Raw genomic sequence first — 15,740 nt, forward strand, 5'->3', positions numbered from 1 at the left:
CTCTGGCTGGGGAACCACGCTGGCACTGCTGGTACCAGCTTAGCACCCTGGCAGAGCCAATCTGGGAGCCACAGCCAAGCTGGCATCATTTTGCACGGCGGGGATTGGGCTAGGGGCCCAGAGACCACCTTTTATGTCAGTTGGGCTTGTGTGGTGTTCAGGGTCGCGTTGGGGCTTAAGAGATCAGAGCGCCATTTAAAAATGACGTCCCGGTCTCTCCCTGCACTGAGGACTTTCGGCGAGCGGGCTTCTCACTGCAGGGAACGGAACTAAGTGCGGCCTCGGCTGCGCATTCCCCGCTGAGGCCCCGTATCCAACTCGAGTCGCGTTCGATAGCGTTGTGTTTTTCAGTGCTGCGAGCGCCAGGAAACATGCGGCTGGCTAACCACGCTCGCTATGGGATTTAGTTTCCATTTGATTCGATTGCACCATTGTCTTTGAGCCCCCCAAAATGCAGTGTCCCCTGTCAAATTTTTCAACTCCCTCCCTTGCCATTGTCTCAGGCTAAATCAAACTGATCGCAACCGTGGCATCCTATTTGACTTGAAGTTGCATTTCAAACCCCACATCCTTGTCCTCACAAACTCAGCCCATGTCAATCTATATTACGTTGCCTGATATATTACAAATTTATTGATTTACTGGTTGCTTCATTGATTTATTTGGGACATTTAAGAATTGATGCAGTACATTTTATAATTCAGTGCATAGACAGAATCGACAAGGTCAATGTGACTCTAGTTTCAGATAAAAAATAGGAGTTGCTAGGAAGGAATTTAACATATGAAGGAGAAGTTACATAGAAGTCCCTTGAAATGTTTAAAAAGTATCATAGCCTAGCAACAGTAACATTTAGCAATAAAAATGTATCAAAAGCAAGGTTAATGCAAGCCCCGTGTCTTTGTAGGAATGGCATACGTGGCCGGTGCATGTTGACATTTCATTAATTTGATGGACAATTAGTGAATTTTAAGTAATGGCCAATGCTTGCATAACAAATCATGTTCTAAGTGACAGACAGTTGTTAAATAAATCAGAAAGCCTCAGCTGAGAATTAGAAACAAACAAACAAAGAACAAAGAAAAGTACAGCACAGGAACAGGCCCTTCGGCCCTCCAAGCCCGTACTGCCCATGCTGCCCGACTAAACTCAATCTTCTCCACTTCTTGGGTCCGTATCCCTCTATTCCCATCCTATTCATGTATTTAAACATTCATGTATTTAACAAATGAGGAAATAAGGGGTTAGACCATATATATGGATTCCCTTAAAAATAAGACCTCTTGGGTCGCATGGTGGCACAGTGGTTAGCACTGCTGCCTCACTGCACTGTGGTCCCAGTTTCAATCCCAGCTCTGGGTCACTGTCCTTGTGGAGTTTGCACATTCTCCCAGTGTTTGCGTGGGTTTTGCCCCCACAACCCAAAAGATGTGCAAGCTAGGTGGATTGGCCATCCTAAATTGTCCCTTAATTGAAAAAAGAAAATGAATTGGGTACTCTAAATTTTAAAAAAAAAGTAAGACCTTGTGGACAAGGTTTCGTTCTTCAATTCCTATCTTCCTGAATCATCTATTTCTTATACTTTTGTTATGCTTTCATGTTTAACGCTTTTCATTATGTTCTGACCAGTTTATGTATTATTTGATCTAAGTTTTGATTTAGTTCTTATGCAAGTATATTAAAGTGAATAATTAACAATAATTGTTTAATTTTTAATTAAACAAATCTTCCGATTTCCATGCACCCCTCATGTGACTTCCTCCAATTCTGTTTTGTGAATTTCTCTCTGGGGTTGAACTTTTCACTGACACCAAGCACATCGGACCTCATACCGACCTCAAGTAGGCTTCTTCTCTTCAAGTTCCTGTAAGGCCTTCTCCCATTCTCTCTGACAGTTTTTGTCTATCCGCTTTGGTGACTTTACTTCCCACATCTGAAATGTTCATTTTTTCCTCTATTCAGCTGAAGATTCCTCTCCGCAATAGGCTGTCAGGTTGTGGCTCATCCTATTAACATCCCTCTCGTTCTCACTTTGGATTCTATGCACTGTTCCAATGAAACTCAATAAAAGCTTCATGAAAAATATCGCGGGCTGGATTCTCCGTCCCGCCGCGCCAGATTTCTGGTTCAGCACGCCGGTGGGATGCTCCGTTTCGCTGGCTGGTCAATGGGGTTTCCCACTGTGGGGCAGCCCCTAGCCGTTGGGAAACCCCGGGCTGCCGGCAAAATGGAGCATCCCGACGGCGGAGAATCCAGCCTATCATCTTTCTTCTAGGGACTCTGCAACCTTCTAGTTCAACAATGATATTAGGCATTATCTACAGCTTCATTTTCAAACCGGTTTTAATTTCACACCTAAGTCTCAGGATTTCCACTCCCTCATTCTTCGCGGCCTTCCACTTCCATGGCTATTTAGATACACATTGTTTCATCAATGCTCTGCCGCTTATGCCAGAGGTTACATCATTTTACTCATGATTCTTCTCTGGGTTTTTCAATTCTGAGGGGGAAACAAAATCTTAGAATCTCTCCTTTGCTGATTTATTAACACATGTCTGATTGCTTCTTATTTCTCAGGTTTAAAGAGTTTGTAACCTAAACATTATCTTGGTTGTTCTCCCCAAAGAAACTAAGTGACTTCTGTATGTCTTGCATTTTTTCAGTTTCTAGCACCTGCCATATTTTCTTATTTACCTGAAAAATATTATTTTTGAATATAAATTTAGAGTACCAAATTAATTTTTTCCAATTAAGGGGCAATTTAGCATGGCCGATCCACCTACCCTGCACATCTTTGGGTTGTGGGGGTGAAACCCACGCAAACAAGGGGAGAATTTGCAAACTCCACACGGACAGTGACCCAGAGCCGGGATCGAACTTGGGACCTGGGCGCCGTGAGACAGCCGTGCTAACCACTGCACCACCGTGCTGCCCTCTGAAAAATAATTAAGACTAATGCTTTACCAAAGGATGCTAGGTTGCACTGTTGACATACAAGGTTACTAAACTGAGCTTGAGACAGGGGTGTATTTACAAATGTCCAGTCTGCTGTAGAAACTTTATTGGTTCAGCAGTTCTTATAATTTCACAGCACCTTATTTTCTTTACTGTTCAATATTCGGACTCATGATAGCATAACTTAGAGGCGTAGCATTCAAAATGGAGAGATTTTGTTTGTAAGGTAAAGATATGGCCGCGATTTTCTGGTCCGGCACCGGTTCTGAGACCCGATTCTCGGGTCCGGTAGGGGCGGGGGGGGGGGGGGGGGGGGGGGGGCGGGCCAGCACGGTGCTGGAGCCCGTCGACCAGGCGCCGCGGGGTCCACGCATGTGCAGTTGGGTCGGCGCCAACTAGCGCATGCGCACTGGCCGTCATCCCCCGCGCCTGCCCCGACGCCAAATGGCGCAGGGGTCCACCACAGGCCGCCCCCGGACCCTTCAAACCCGTGGTCCCTCCGGCCCAGATCATGTCAGAATGGCGCTGGCGGGACTCGGGTTTTTTTGTTTGACCGCTTGGCCCTTCTGGGCCGGAGAATCGCGGCGCCGCGGGAGGATCGCCGCTATGGCGATTCTCCGTGCGGCCTGGCGCTATCCGCGCGCGGCGTTTTTCACAGGGGTGGGAGAATCACGTCCCGGTATCAGGACGCAATGAATCTCCCACCTGGCGGGGGTCGGAGAATCCCGCCCATGGGCGGGGGGGTAGGGGTGGAGCCAGAATCCAAAAGAATAGAGTTTTGCTCTACTTTTAACCACTAACCACAGCAGTGATGCTGTGAAAAATTTGGACCCCGCACATTCTTGTACTGTTGTTTTAACAATGTTTTTATCCAGCCATGAATTGTATTTTTGAACATTCATTGATTCACATTTTAAGTCATTAAACACAATATGGAGTCGCCACTTCCTTAAAGAAAGAATGAATCTAATGAGCATGTGCTACATTTTGCTTTATGAAATGCAGTTTCTGGATGGTTGTCAACCTCTACATTTATCCAACTAGTCAATTTCTTGTGCCCATAAGACCTAGGAGCAGAATTAGGCCATTTCACCCATCGAGTTTGCTCATGGCTGATATGTTTCTCATTCCCATTCTCCCCATACCCCTGATCCCCTTAGACCTTGCAGAGACAGAATGGAGTGCGGCCTTTAGTTGCAATTAAGTAAGCAGAAAGGGGACAAGTGGACCAGGAAACACACGTTATTCACCCCTACTTTAAAGTCATACATTCCATTCCCAATTGTTATGTGTTATAAATTTTTATATCTAGATTCATAATTGAATCTACCCACGTAAGCTTTTCATAATACATGTTCCTGCCAATTGTGGTTTCATATGATTAGTGTGGTAATAGCATGACAAATTTACATGGTTTCCATTAAAAATATTTATTCAGGAAGCTATAATGGAATAATAAAAGAGGAAGCACATATTAAAAATAGATTAACCACGGCAGTTGGTGAAATTTAAATTAAATTAATAATATTTAGAATTGAAAGCAAATCTCAGTACTATTCATTATGAATCTATCACTGATTGTCGTAAACAAATGCCCTTTCTGGAAGGAGATCTGCCATACTTAACTATATGTGACTCCAGATCCACATCAACGTGGTCGACTCTCAACTGCCTTCTAGCAAGCTACTCAGTTCAAGGTCATTAGGCTTGGGCAAAAAATGTTGGCCTTGTCAGCGACACCCAGATCCCATGAAAGAATAAAAAATACTTATAGCCAATGCAAATTTTTGTTCAGCTGGATTCAATGAATAGGCAACTTCTAAATGTAATTTGTAAGAATTTGGAGAAGGTGTGCCAACACCCTGCATTATGTAGTTTATATATGAAACACCTCTCATAGTGAGCTACCAATTTCAGGTAGCCCCAGAGAAAATAAATGGTTATGAATCCAAGCAGTTTGTGGTATCCCAAGTCGCTCATGTTCCTTTCCAAAATGGTGAATACAGAGTAGCACTGTCAGTAAGCCACCTGCTAATCTAGCAATCAAGTTGGAAATAGTTGTGCTTTGATTACTACAAAAGTCAAAAATAGAAGAAAAATTAGGAGAATCTTTTCATAGAAAACTTACCGGAGGGATAGTTGAAGTACTCAACAAGCTGCCTACTGAACTCACACTGGTAGTCCTTTGTCTGTGCTCGTTTGTGTGCATCAAGCTTAGTTCATTTCTACAGAATGGAATAAATATTTACAAATCACTGAATTTGGCAACACATTAACTATAATCCAGGACACGGGTACATTAATAAATCATAAAAAATATATTGTGGGATCTACTGTAGATGAATCTTAGACACAACGTACTAAAACACATTATCCAGCTCCAGATAGCTTACATATCCAGTATTCCTGCATACTGTTTATGTCCCTTGATGCATTTCTCATAACTCTGAATCCCATTTGTTGATAAACTGTCTTTTTCCTTTTGAAACAAATTCAAATTTCGTTCATCACCTCATTTTCTTTTATTATCCTTATTTTGTAATTTATGACCCCTTTGTTTTAAAATTCTATCCATGGAAGAAAAGCTTTCTTGAATCAATATGTCCAAATCATTCAAAAACACATCATATTCCCTCTCATTTCAAAAGGCAAGACCCAGTTTCCTCCTGCATAATTCTGGGATCAACGGTGTCCTTCCGTGTACCCTCTCCAATGACTAAATAGCTCTTTTGAAATAAAGAGATAAAGGCTCTGCAGTACTCCAAATGTGGTCTAACCAGGGACAAATAGTTAAAACACTACTCTCTGGATTTATATGTAATACTCCTTGCCACGCATTCCTGCAATTTGTTTATGTTTTTTTTTAAAAAGTTCCAATTAAGGGACAACTTGGTGTGGCCAATCCACCTACCCTGCACATCTTTTGGGTTGTGGGGGTGAGACCCACGCAGACACGGGAGAATATGCAAATTTCACACGGACAGTGACCCTGGGCCAGGATCGAACCAGGTCCTCGGCGCTGTGAGGCAGCAGTGCTAACCACCGCACCACCTTCCCGGCACAGTTTTATGTTTAAAAAAAAAGGTTGGAAATATTGCGTTCTTAGGTTGCGACTCCTAAGATCTCCCTCCTACTCAATGCCTCGTGCACTTCCATTTAACACATAATTCATGTTAACCTTCTCAGAAGCGTGCATTCCCATGCATTAAACTTCATCTATTATTTCTTCACCCACGAATCGAGATTGACAAGATCCTTTGTAACCCATGTATATATGGAGATTCATCATTTGCCACTTTTTCAGTTCGATATTCGGATCTAAACCCTTCGTCAAAATCAGAGCTTTTAAAAAGTGGTGCTGATACACTGGTAACTGGCAGCTAACCAGGTGACTGCTCATTTGCTATTACTTATTGTTGACTACCAACCAACAAGTTTAATACATTCCCATCTAATAATAATAATAATCTTTATTAGTGTCACAAATAGGCTTACATTAACACTGCAATGAAGTACTGTGAAAATCCCCAAGTCGCCACTATTCTTTCGACTTGGATTTTATGCAGAAGCCAATTATGTGAAACGGCATCAATTACCTTCCTTAAATACAGGTAGATAACATCCATGATCTCTGCTCAAAGAAATCCAGTAAATTAGTTAACCATGATCTAAGTGTTCACAAAATAAAAGTCCCTAGATGGTATCACTATCCAGTGACTCCTGCACATGGATATCACCAAGAACAGAATTGAGCTCAGAAGGAGTCATGGGCAAGGAGAAAAATTCTCCATTTAAAATGGGATGGGGGAATACAAATATCTTATTGCTGCTTCTTCCCGAAACTGAAAACTAAATAAATTCCCCAGAAAGGTTATATCAAGGTTAAAAAAAACAGGTGCAGTTTAGGAGTGCCTTGCACAACTACTCAAAAGACTGATCTGCAAATTGGTCTTCAGATCACTTTTGATGTCAGAGATGAAATAAAAAAAGTCAACAAAGTTTGGGTTTATATATATATATATATATATATATATATATATATATATTATATATATAAATAAATAAGGAACTCGCTCCCTCAAAAGGTAGTGAAAATAGAGCCTTTGAATATTTTTAGGGCAGAGCTAGATAGTTTCTTGATAAGGGGGCAAAAGGTTATTGGGGACAGATGGGAACGTGAAATTGAGATTATAATCTGATCAGGCATGATCTTACTGAGTGGCGGAGCAGGCTTGAGGGGCCAACTGGCCTACTCCTAGTTCATGTATATATGTTCATATACAATATAGATATATATCACACACACACACATATATATATATATATGTATATCGCATTTATAATCTAAATATAACACCATAACAAAGAAAACCAACAAGATACAACACACTATGGAAGGCAAGTTAGATTCTGCTGAATTAGTACCTGAAAGGTCTAAACTCCTTGTTTTGGGTTGACAAACCAACTAAGTCTGGGCATTCATCTTCATCTCTCGAACCTTCATCATTCCGGCCTACATGATGCGATGTTTCAGTGGCATGTTCAAGATCATGTTCTGTAACAACTCCAGGGAGTTTAACAGCACAAAATGTTTCAGTACATTCACTTTCAACATAGTCTAAATTTATTTTCAGATTCCCCAGATCAATATTATCAATTTCATCCTTCTCTGCACCTTCCTTATGTATTTTTTCAAACATGTTCCAATCAGAAATAGGAAACTCTCCAGGCTCTGTTTTATTTTCAGGAACGAAATCCTTGCTTTCAGATGCTTTATTTGAAAATTTAATTTCATCACCATCCAAATCATCTTCTGAAAATTCAGTTTCGACTCCTTCCTGTTCAGGGCCTGAAGCATCTAGCAGCTCAGCATCTTCTTGGAGTTCTTTAGTGTAACCACTAACTGCAATCTCCACATCCAGCGAAGACTCCTTCCTAAAGAAAATGGAGACAGAGTCCAGATACTGTTAATACAAAGAGGAATACATGTAGCAATACTAAATTTGTTTCCCGTTGCAAAGCAATAAGAGAGTGAGTGGGAAAGTGAAATATGATGCTGTGTACAACAAAGAAACTTTAGAGGGATCACTAGTATAGTTTGGAGGAAGTTACATAGATCGGAGGGAGCAAAGCCAAGGAGGGATTTAAAATCAAATATGAAAATTTAAAAAGTGTTGTGGAACTAGGAGCCAATGAGTACAGGGGCAATGGGAGAGGAGGGCTTGGCCCAGTTAACATTCAAGTAGAATATTGGATGAGTCTCTGTAGAGTTGGTGATGGGACATGGCCAAGAGAGCAGTGGAATAGTTAAGTCTAGAGGCAACAATGGCATGATGGTTTCAACAGTAGATAAGCCAAGGTGAGAGGATTGGGGGAGGGAGGGGGGGGATAAGTTGGGTAATGCTAAGGAGTGGACATTTGGTTGGAAACTCACCTTGGGCTCAAATATATCATGATTGCGAACCCTCTGGTACAGCCTCAGCTGCCAGTGAACAATGGAGTTGGTAGTTTTTTAAAATTTATTTTTTTTTAAAAAAAAATGTATTCTCCTTTTTCACATTTTCTCCCACATTTACACCCATCAACAATAAACAGCAAGATATGTCAATTCCCATAATAACAACGATCCCATCCGCCCACCAACCCCCAAACCTCAACCCGCATGTTTACATAAACAAATGACAAAAAGGAATCAGGGATTACCCGTAGTCACCCTTAATCTACACAGCTCTCCACCCACCCACCCCCCCCAAACAACGCCATCCAGCCTCTGAGAGAGTACCGTACATGACACCCCCCCTCCCCCCCCCCAAAGTCTCCAGCTCCTCCCGTCCACTGCCTCTTGTAAAACTCCTCCTCCCAACCTCGGTTCCCTCCCCACAACTTTCCACCCCGGTTAGACCTCTCGGACCCTATTCTGCCAGGCTCCGATGTCCGCAGCCCCTCCCCCCACCTCACTCCCGTTCACTGGCCGGCTTAAACCGGCCAGCGTGAGGCCCCGCCCGGGTCCCTTTCCCCCTTGCCCAGCCCTAGGAAAGCCCAAAGATCCCCTTTTAGCACACAAACCCCGCATATCCACCTACACCCTAAAGAGCCCTCATTTAGAGTGAAAGTCCCGTCCCTTCCCTTGTCCAACTATATACAACATTGGCTCCTTTAGCCTCTACACCCGCGTGCAGTGATACAAAAAAGAAAATACAGTCATGAGGTTACATCGGCACATGACCATTCCTCAATTTGTCAGTTCTGCCACAGTCCTTCTGCCTTCGCAAACTCTTCCGCTGCTTCCGCCGTTCCAAGATAAAAGTCCCCCTTATAAGTCACCCTCAGCTTCGCTGGATATACAATGCCGCACTGCACCTTGCTAATGTACAGTGCCCTCTTCACCCGGTTGAAGGTAGCCAGCCTCCTCGCCAGCTCCACCGTAAAGTCCTGGTATACACGTATACCAGCTCCAGCCCACTGCACCACCTTCTGCTTGGCCCAGCTCAGGACCTTCTCCTTCACACTGTACCTGCGGAAGCACAGAGTCACTGCCCTTGGCGGCTCATTCGCCTTTGGTACAGGCCTCCACGACCGATGAGCCCGATCCAGTTCATATCGGGAGGGATCCTCCCCTCCCCCAATAGTTTTGCCAGCATCGTGGCAAAATACTCAGTCGGCTTCGGTCCTTCAACTCCTTCGGGCAGCCCCACGATCCTCAAATTCTGTCTCCTGGATCTGCTTTCCAGACCTTCCATTTTTCCTCGCAGATCCTTGTTAGCGTCCATCACCTTCCACATCTCCTTCCCCATCGAGGCAAGTTGATCACTGTGCTGCAATAACGTCTCCTCCACTTCCTTCAACGCCTCCGCTTGCTCTCGCACCTCCGCCACTGCGCTCGCCACCGCCGTCATCACCGGGGAAACCGCCTCCTCCACCAGTGCACTCAAAACCTCCCTCATCTCCTTCCTCACCGTCTCCATGCATTTCGCAATCTGTGCCAACTGCTTTTGGAATTCCGCAGCCATCACCTTAGTTATTTCTTCAGCCGTAAGCACTGCGGCCTCCCCTGGTGCTCCAGCCTCCATTTTCTTTGTTGACCCCGCGGTGACCTTTCCACTCCCCAACGGACTTTCAGCCGCTTTTTTCCCGGCCGTTTTTTGACATCCTTCTTCTTTGCGCGCTGTCTCCCGGCTTTTAATGCCGTCGCTGGACCTAGGACCGGGCGTTATTCCCCATCAATGCCGTTCCCGAACGGGAGCCCTCCAACGCGCGGCTGCCTCCCGACCGCCGTCACCAGAAGTCTCTGGAGTTGGCAGTTAAGCAACAGAGTTTGTGGTAAGAACCAAAGACAATGGCTTCAGTTTTCTCAATATTTAGTTGAAGGAAATTTTTGCTCATCCAGTATTGGATCCTGAGCAAGAACTGTTACAAATCAGAGATGTGGCGGTGCGGAAGAGCTGAGTGTTACCAGCACACAGGTGAAATTTGATAGTATGTTTCGGATGAGCTTGCCGAGAGGCAGCAATCCAACTAGAAACGCCTAGGATAACTCCTTACAGCACCTAGGTGTTACAGTGCAGAATACATTGTGGGAAAATTTGCCAACTATGACAGGATCAATATGAATGGAACCAAACAAGGGCAGTCCCACAGACTGAAACAAATGGTGTGGTCAACTGTGCCAAAGGCAGCAGACAGGTTGAAAACGGTTAGTTTACCATGGTGGTTGTTCCAAAGTCATAAATTACATTAATGTCAAACCAGAACCTGAATCTAAAAAGCTAACCATGAGTACCATCCTGTTTATATTACAAGAGAGGTTTTAAGAAGCGTGGTTGTCATTACATCCAGTTTAAGTACAACTTTTATAAGTGGACTATTTTGAATTTCTTAGATTAGAACTGAACAACTAGAGGCGATATCAGTTCCTGTCAATAATTTAGAGTCATCCTGAATCAGGACATCCCAGGTTAAATTCCTGGATGGCTCATATTGCCCAAAAGAGCAGCTAGGAAGCTGGGACACTAAAATTGGCTTAATTGCCTGATCTAGGGAAACAGGAGATGTGATGGTGGGTGGGGGTGGACAGTAAGAGGAGAAAACAGATTGCATCCCACAAATCCTTTTCATGTCAGAGGACACGAAGGGAACTGGCTATGATTCCCACTTTAGTTGAATAGCCAGTCAACATTATCACAACTGATCATTGATGCCAAGACAAATAAACCGAGAAAGTTGAGTGAACAAAAACACCTTCATTTTAAAAAAGCATTTCAAAATTGAGGAAAAATACCCGAGGAATGCAAAGGCGTAATCTGGCTGCCAATATTACGGTAATCTAATGAACAGAAATTTTGATAATTAGCTTTTGGAGATTTCAATTTAAAAAATATTTTAACTTGATAATCGCTGTCATACTGACTCCCTCCACTTGGTCACATGGAGTTTCTGGCGTAATATAGTATTCATTTAAAATAAATTAATGAAATGGGCTGTTGTCATCTGGTAATATAGAACTTGTAATATAGAACTTGAGTATTGGTGGAAAAAAAAGAGGTATGTTGTCAAAGCTTTTTGTCTTGCACTCATCAGGACAGTTTTCAAGAATAACAACAGTAAAAGGAACAACAATCTATTATGCAGGAGGAGAGCGTGCTGATTGGTTGGCAAGTGGACTCTAAAGTGTTGCCATGGAGAATACACCAGGGAACAGTTACCTTCCAAGTTATTGTTCAAATTCAAACATTGCCATGGGGTATGAATCAGGAATGGTTGTCCCCAAGTTTTGTTTAGATGAAAAAGGCGCAATGCGTGGATCCCTTTTGAGGCACCCCCCCCCCCCCCCCCCCCCAAGTGCAGGAACCCCCCCTCCCACCCCACAGGCCACCCCCCCCCCCAGCATTCCCGCGCTGTTCCCGCCAGCAGCGACCAGGTGTGGATGGGGCTGGCGGGAACCTGTCGTGTTGGGCAGGCCGCTCGGCCTATCCGGGCTGGAGAATCGCCGCTCGCCCGTTACCAATGGCAAGCGGCGATTCTCCCAGCGGCCAGCCTATATGTGCAAAACTTAACACGTAGTGTCCAACATTAGATGCAATTCCACGATTGGACAACACTTGCTAAACAATCCTGATTTACTAAGAATCACACTGGAAACCAATTTATCATCAGTCAGGCTTGCCATGTGGCTCACTTACACATGCAAATCACAATTTTTCAACATCCAACCACAGTGTAAAATTAAAGAATTGAGAGAGTTGTTAACATACATCCAAAGGGTCAGGATAAATCTACAATATTAAAAACAAGATGATATAAATGTACACAAATGTTGCTGACCTGATATCCTTGAATGTTGGATAAAGCTCACTTTCATAGTTAAAACGTCTGATAAAAAAATCACGAATACATTTTACATCTCTGTTAAAATACCTGAAAAGAAAAAGACAGGCCATTTTACTGACATTTTTACAGTTGAACAAAGCTGATCATAAAGCCATTTCTAAAAATCTCCCTGCGGATTTTCATTTTTTTTTTTTAAAAAGAAAAATGCCATTACAATCCTGCTTTTTTGTTTGCAGAAACCCAACTTCCAATGAAAAAAATCTCAATTTATCCTTTGGGTGGCAGTATCCTGAACATGTGCCTTCCTGGAAAAATGAAATAGCTCAGCTTTATGCAAACTAAATTTCCAGAAAGTATACTGAAGTCTTTATTTACCAATCATGAACTTTTGGCTTTATACTTTAATTACCAATGTCTTATTAAGCCCCATCTCCAAACGCTGTTTCAGCGTTTATGCAAAGATGGGAAAGCCATTTGGATTGTACGTAAGGAAAATTAATAGAGTCTTTCTCCCTCTCTTTCAATCTAATTCCTCCTTTCTCTTGAAACTTATCTTGCCTCAGCTGCATGCCTTCTATTTAAAGTGGCATTAAGAATTCATCATACAGGAAATTGAGAGCACATCTACCACAATTTGCTCCAGTCACTCTGAAAACTAAATACTAGGTCTTTGTCTCTACAGAATAAAATGAAAGGAAAAAACCTGCAGATTCTGGAAGTTTGAAATTAAAGCAGAAAAATACAGAATACAAAGCCACCTGGAAAAAATAATGATGTTTTGCATGGAAACCCTTGATCAGAACTCCTGACCAAAAAAGGATGCCCGTCCAAAGCATTAGACTATTTTGTCAGGAGCTTCAGGACCTCCCTGTTCTATGTTTTGTGTAATTTTCTTACATTTTCCAGTTTTGTCATATTCGTGGTTTTCCATTGGATTAAGATCATAATCACTTTGTGAACAAATACCACTAACTTTACATGAGTCAAAGAATTGTACACATCTATCATTGCAAAGCTGGAAGTCATAGAATCATAGAATCCCTGTGGGGTAGGAGGCTTTTGGGCCCATTGAGTGCGCTGACTCTCTGAAAGAGCACTCTACCCACTCCCCCGAGCTATCCCTATAACCCCACCTAACCTGCACATCCATGGACACTTAGGTGCAATTTAGCATTGCCAATCCACCTAACCTGCAGATCTTTGAACTGTGGGAGGAAACCGGAGCACCTAGAGGAAACCCATGCAAACATGGGGAGAATGTGCAAACTCCACACGGGTACCTGGTTTGTGAGGCAGCAGCGCTAACCACTATGTCACCCCAAGTCAAATCTTACTTCGATAATGCGCCTCTCTAGGAGTGCAGAAACAAATGCAACAAGCAGCAGAATGCAAATCAGAACACTGATGTTGAATTATATGTGTGAGAAACTGAATAGCATACATCCAAATCTGCAGTTATTGCACCAAAATATAAAAGCAATAAAAAAAATTAACATTTTTGGTTTTCTATTTACCATTCAGCATTTAGGTGAGATGTGGATACCATCTGTGGAAAATCAATCATTGTGACATGATCTTCATCATCTAACATCAAGTTGAATTCATTGAAGTCACCATGAATTAAACCATGATTAGCAAGTTTCACAATAAGGTCCATTAATTCACTATATGTTGCTGCAGGATTATCAAGCTGGTGAACTTGGCACCTAAAGGAAAAATAAGTCTATTTAATATCTTGGTGTTCAACAAACTTATTCAGAAGTTTTCATTCAACTTACTGATTTTCTTTTCAAATTAGAACTTTTAGTTTTAGTGAAAAATGTTTTAAAGTTAGTGTTACAAACTAGATAGCCTCCCTATTTAGTTAAATTCTTGTATGTTCTCTCGATATGATTATTTAAAAGTCTCCAGTATGATGATGGAAAAATATATATGGTGAAAGCACTTCCAAATCCATCAGCATACATTACTGAAGGCTTTGATAACACAACCAATAATTTGATAGTGACTTTTTTATCTTTGAAAATGTTTTTATTGCAGTTTTCATACACTGTACAATAGACAAGAGTATGTGGATCGGGTACAATGTGCAACTTTCCATTGGCATCGGCCCACCCTCACCAACCCTCTTTCCTTGACCCCTTTTTTTGTTGTTTTAGAATACTTTATTGGATTGCATATCTTACGGAGGTGAGTGTCATCTATTTATGTGTGCAGCGCTTTCCACTTTCCCTCCCCCCTCACGTTTTTAGAACTTCTTTGGGGGTTCTCTTCATTGTGGCCTTGCTCTAGGCCCAGCGCAGCGATATGTTCAGGGAGCATGTGCGCAGGGAAAACCCCAAAGGAGGAAAGCACCCCCACCCCCCACACAACAGATAATACAGGCTCCCATGAACCCTGTAACAACACACTGCACCGCCACAGCAGGCGCCCTATATTCCACCCCCCTCACAGTGACCCAATTACGGGACGCGTGTGCCAAAATCACACCGTTCCTCCCCGCTTCAGACCCACACCATTTCTTTGCCACCGTCAAACACCAGGTGACCATGTACGGCCTGGATGAGAAAGAGCAGGTAAAGCTCACGGTCCTCAGCTTAGACCCATCGGTCGCAGCAGCCCTTCCCGACCCACAGAATGTAGGAGGAGGCACCCTTGCAGAAATGCATACCGCCATCATGGATGCGATCGGGTACAACCGGGGCGACCTCGTAGACGGTCTGAATAAATGCAGACAGAAAATGTCTGAACACCCCACAGCGTTCGCAGGACGCTTGTGGATTCACTTTGAAGCCGTTTTCGGCAACGTAGATCGTGCCCATTTGTCCCCAGACAATATGGCCAAGTGGACCCGCACCCTTATCCCCCATGCCACGGAAGCAGGACAGAATGCCTGTAGCAATTATGACCCCTCGGAGGAGGCTCATAATGAGAAGTGGGTGGTCAAGAGATTGTCCCGCGTTTGGGAACAAGCGGCTCACGGTAAATCAGCCACTAGAACACCCGAGGTAAACCAAGCCGCCGCAGATGTGCAGGCAGTAAGAACCACTCCCCGCAATCCCAAACCGCAAGAGTGCTACAATTGCGGACACTTGGGACATTTTGCTAGAGAATGCGATGGCCCTAAAAAACCACAGAGAGCCCATCAGACCGGCACTCCCAATAAGAAAAGAACAGAGCCCATACATAGCGTTAGCGCCCAGTCCGATCAGACGGACGTGACCGACGGCACGACGGTGTATAGGCTCCCCAGCTGGGTCTGCGATACCCTTTGGGATAGGTCAGGACGACCCGTAGTCGCAGCAAAGGTTAGGGGACAGCCGATCGAGTTTCTCTGGGACACAGGAGGGTCCCGCACAACCTTAAATTCCTCCACCCTTGGTAAGGACATGTGGCCCACCACATCCACTATCACCCTCAGCGGCTTCACAGGCCACTCACAACAGGGGCATATCACG

The 15,740-nt window shown here is 43.5% G+C and overlaps 1 protein-coding gene across 2 annotated transcripts in view; it reads right to left on the minus strand.

Annotated features, from left to right (window-relative positions):
• riok2 (RIO kinase 2 (yeast)) overlaps positions 1-15,740 on the minus strand; it is a 44,604-nt gene that overhangs the window by 5,239 nt on the left and 23,625 nt on the right. The window contains exons 6-9 of one of the 2 annotated variants that reach the window (XM_072516356.1): positions 13,797-13,988; positions 12,277-12,369; positions 7,381-7,890; positions 5,084-5,180 (exon numbers count right to left, since the gene is read on the minus strand). In XM_072516356.1, coding sequence (XP_072372457.1) covers positions 5,084-5,180; positions 7,381-7,890; positions 12,277-12,369; positions 13,797-13,988 — 892 coding nt within the window. The remainder of the gene's footprint in view (positions 1-5,083; positions 5,181-7,380; positions 7,891-12,276; positions 12,370-13,796; positions 13,989-15,740) is intronic. The other variant, XM_072516357.1, reaches the window with a different exon arrangement.

The sequence above is a fragment of the Scyliorhinus torazame genome, chromosome 9 (assembly GCF_047496885.1).
Source record: "Scyliorhinus torazame isolate Kashiwa2021f chromosome 9, sScyTor2.1, whole genome shotgun sequence".
Taxonomy (NCBI): domain Eukaryota; kingdom Metazoa; phylum Chordata; class Chondrichthyes; order Carcharhiniformes; family Scyliorhinidae; genus Scyliorhinus; species Scyliorhinus torazame.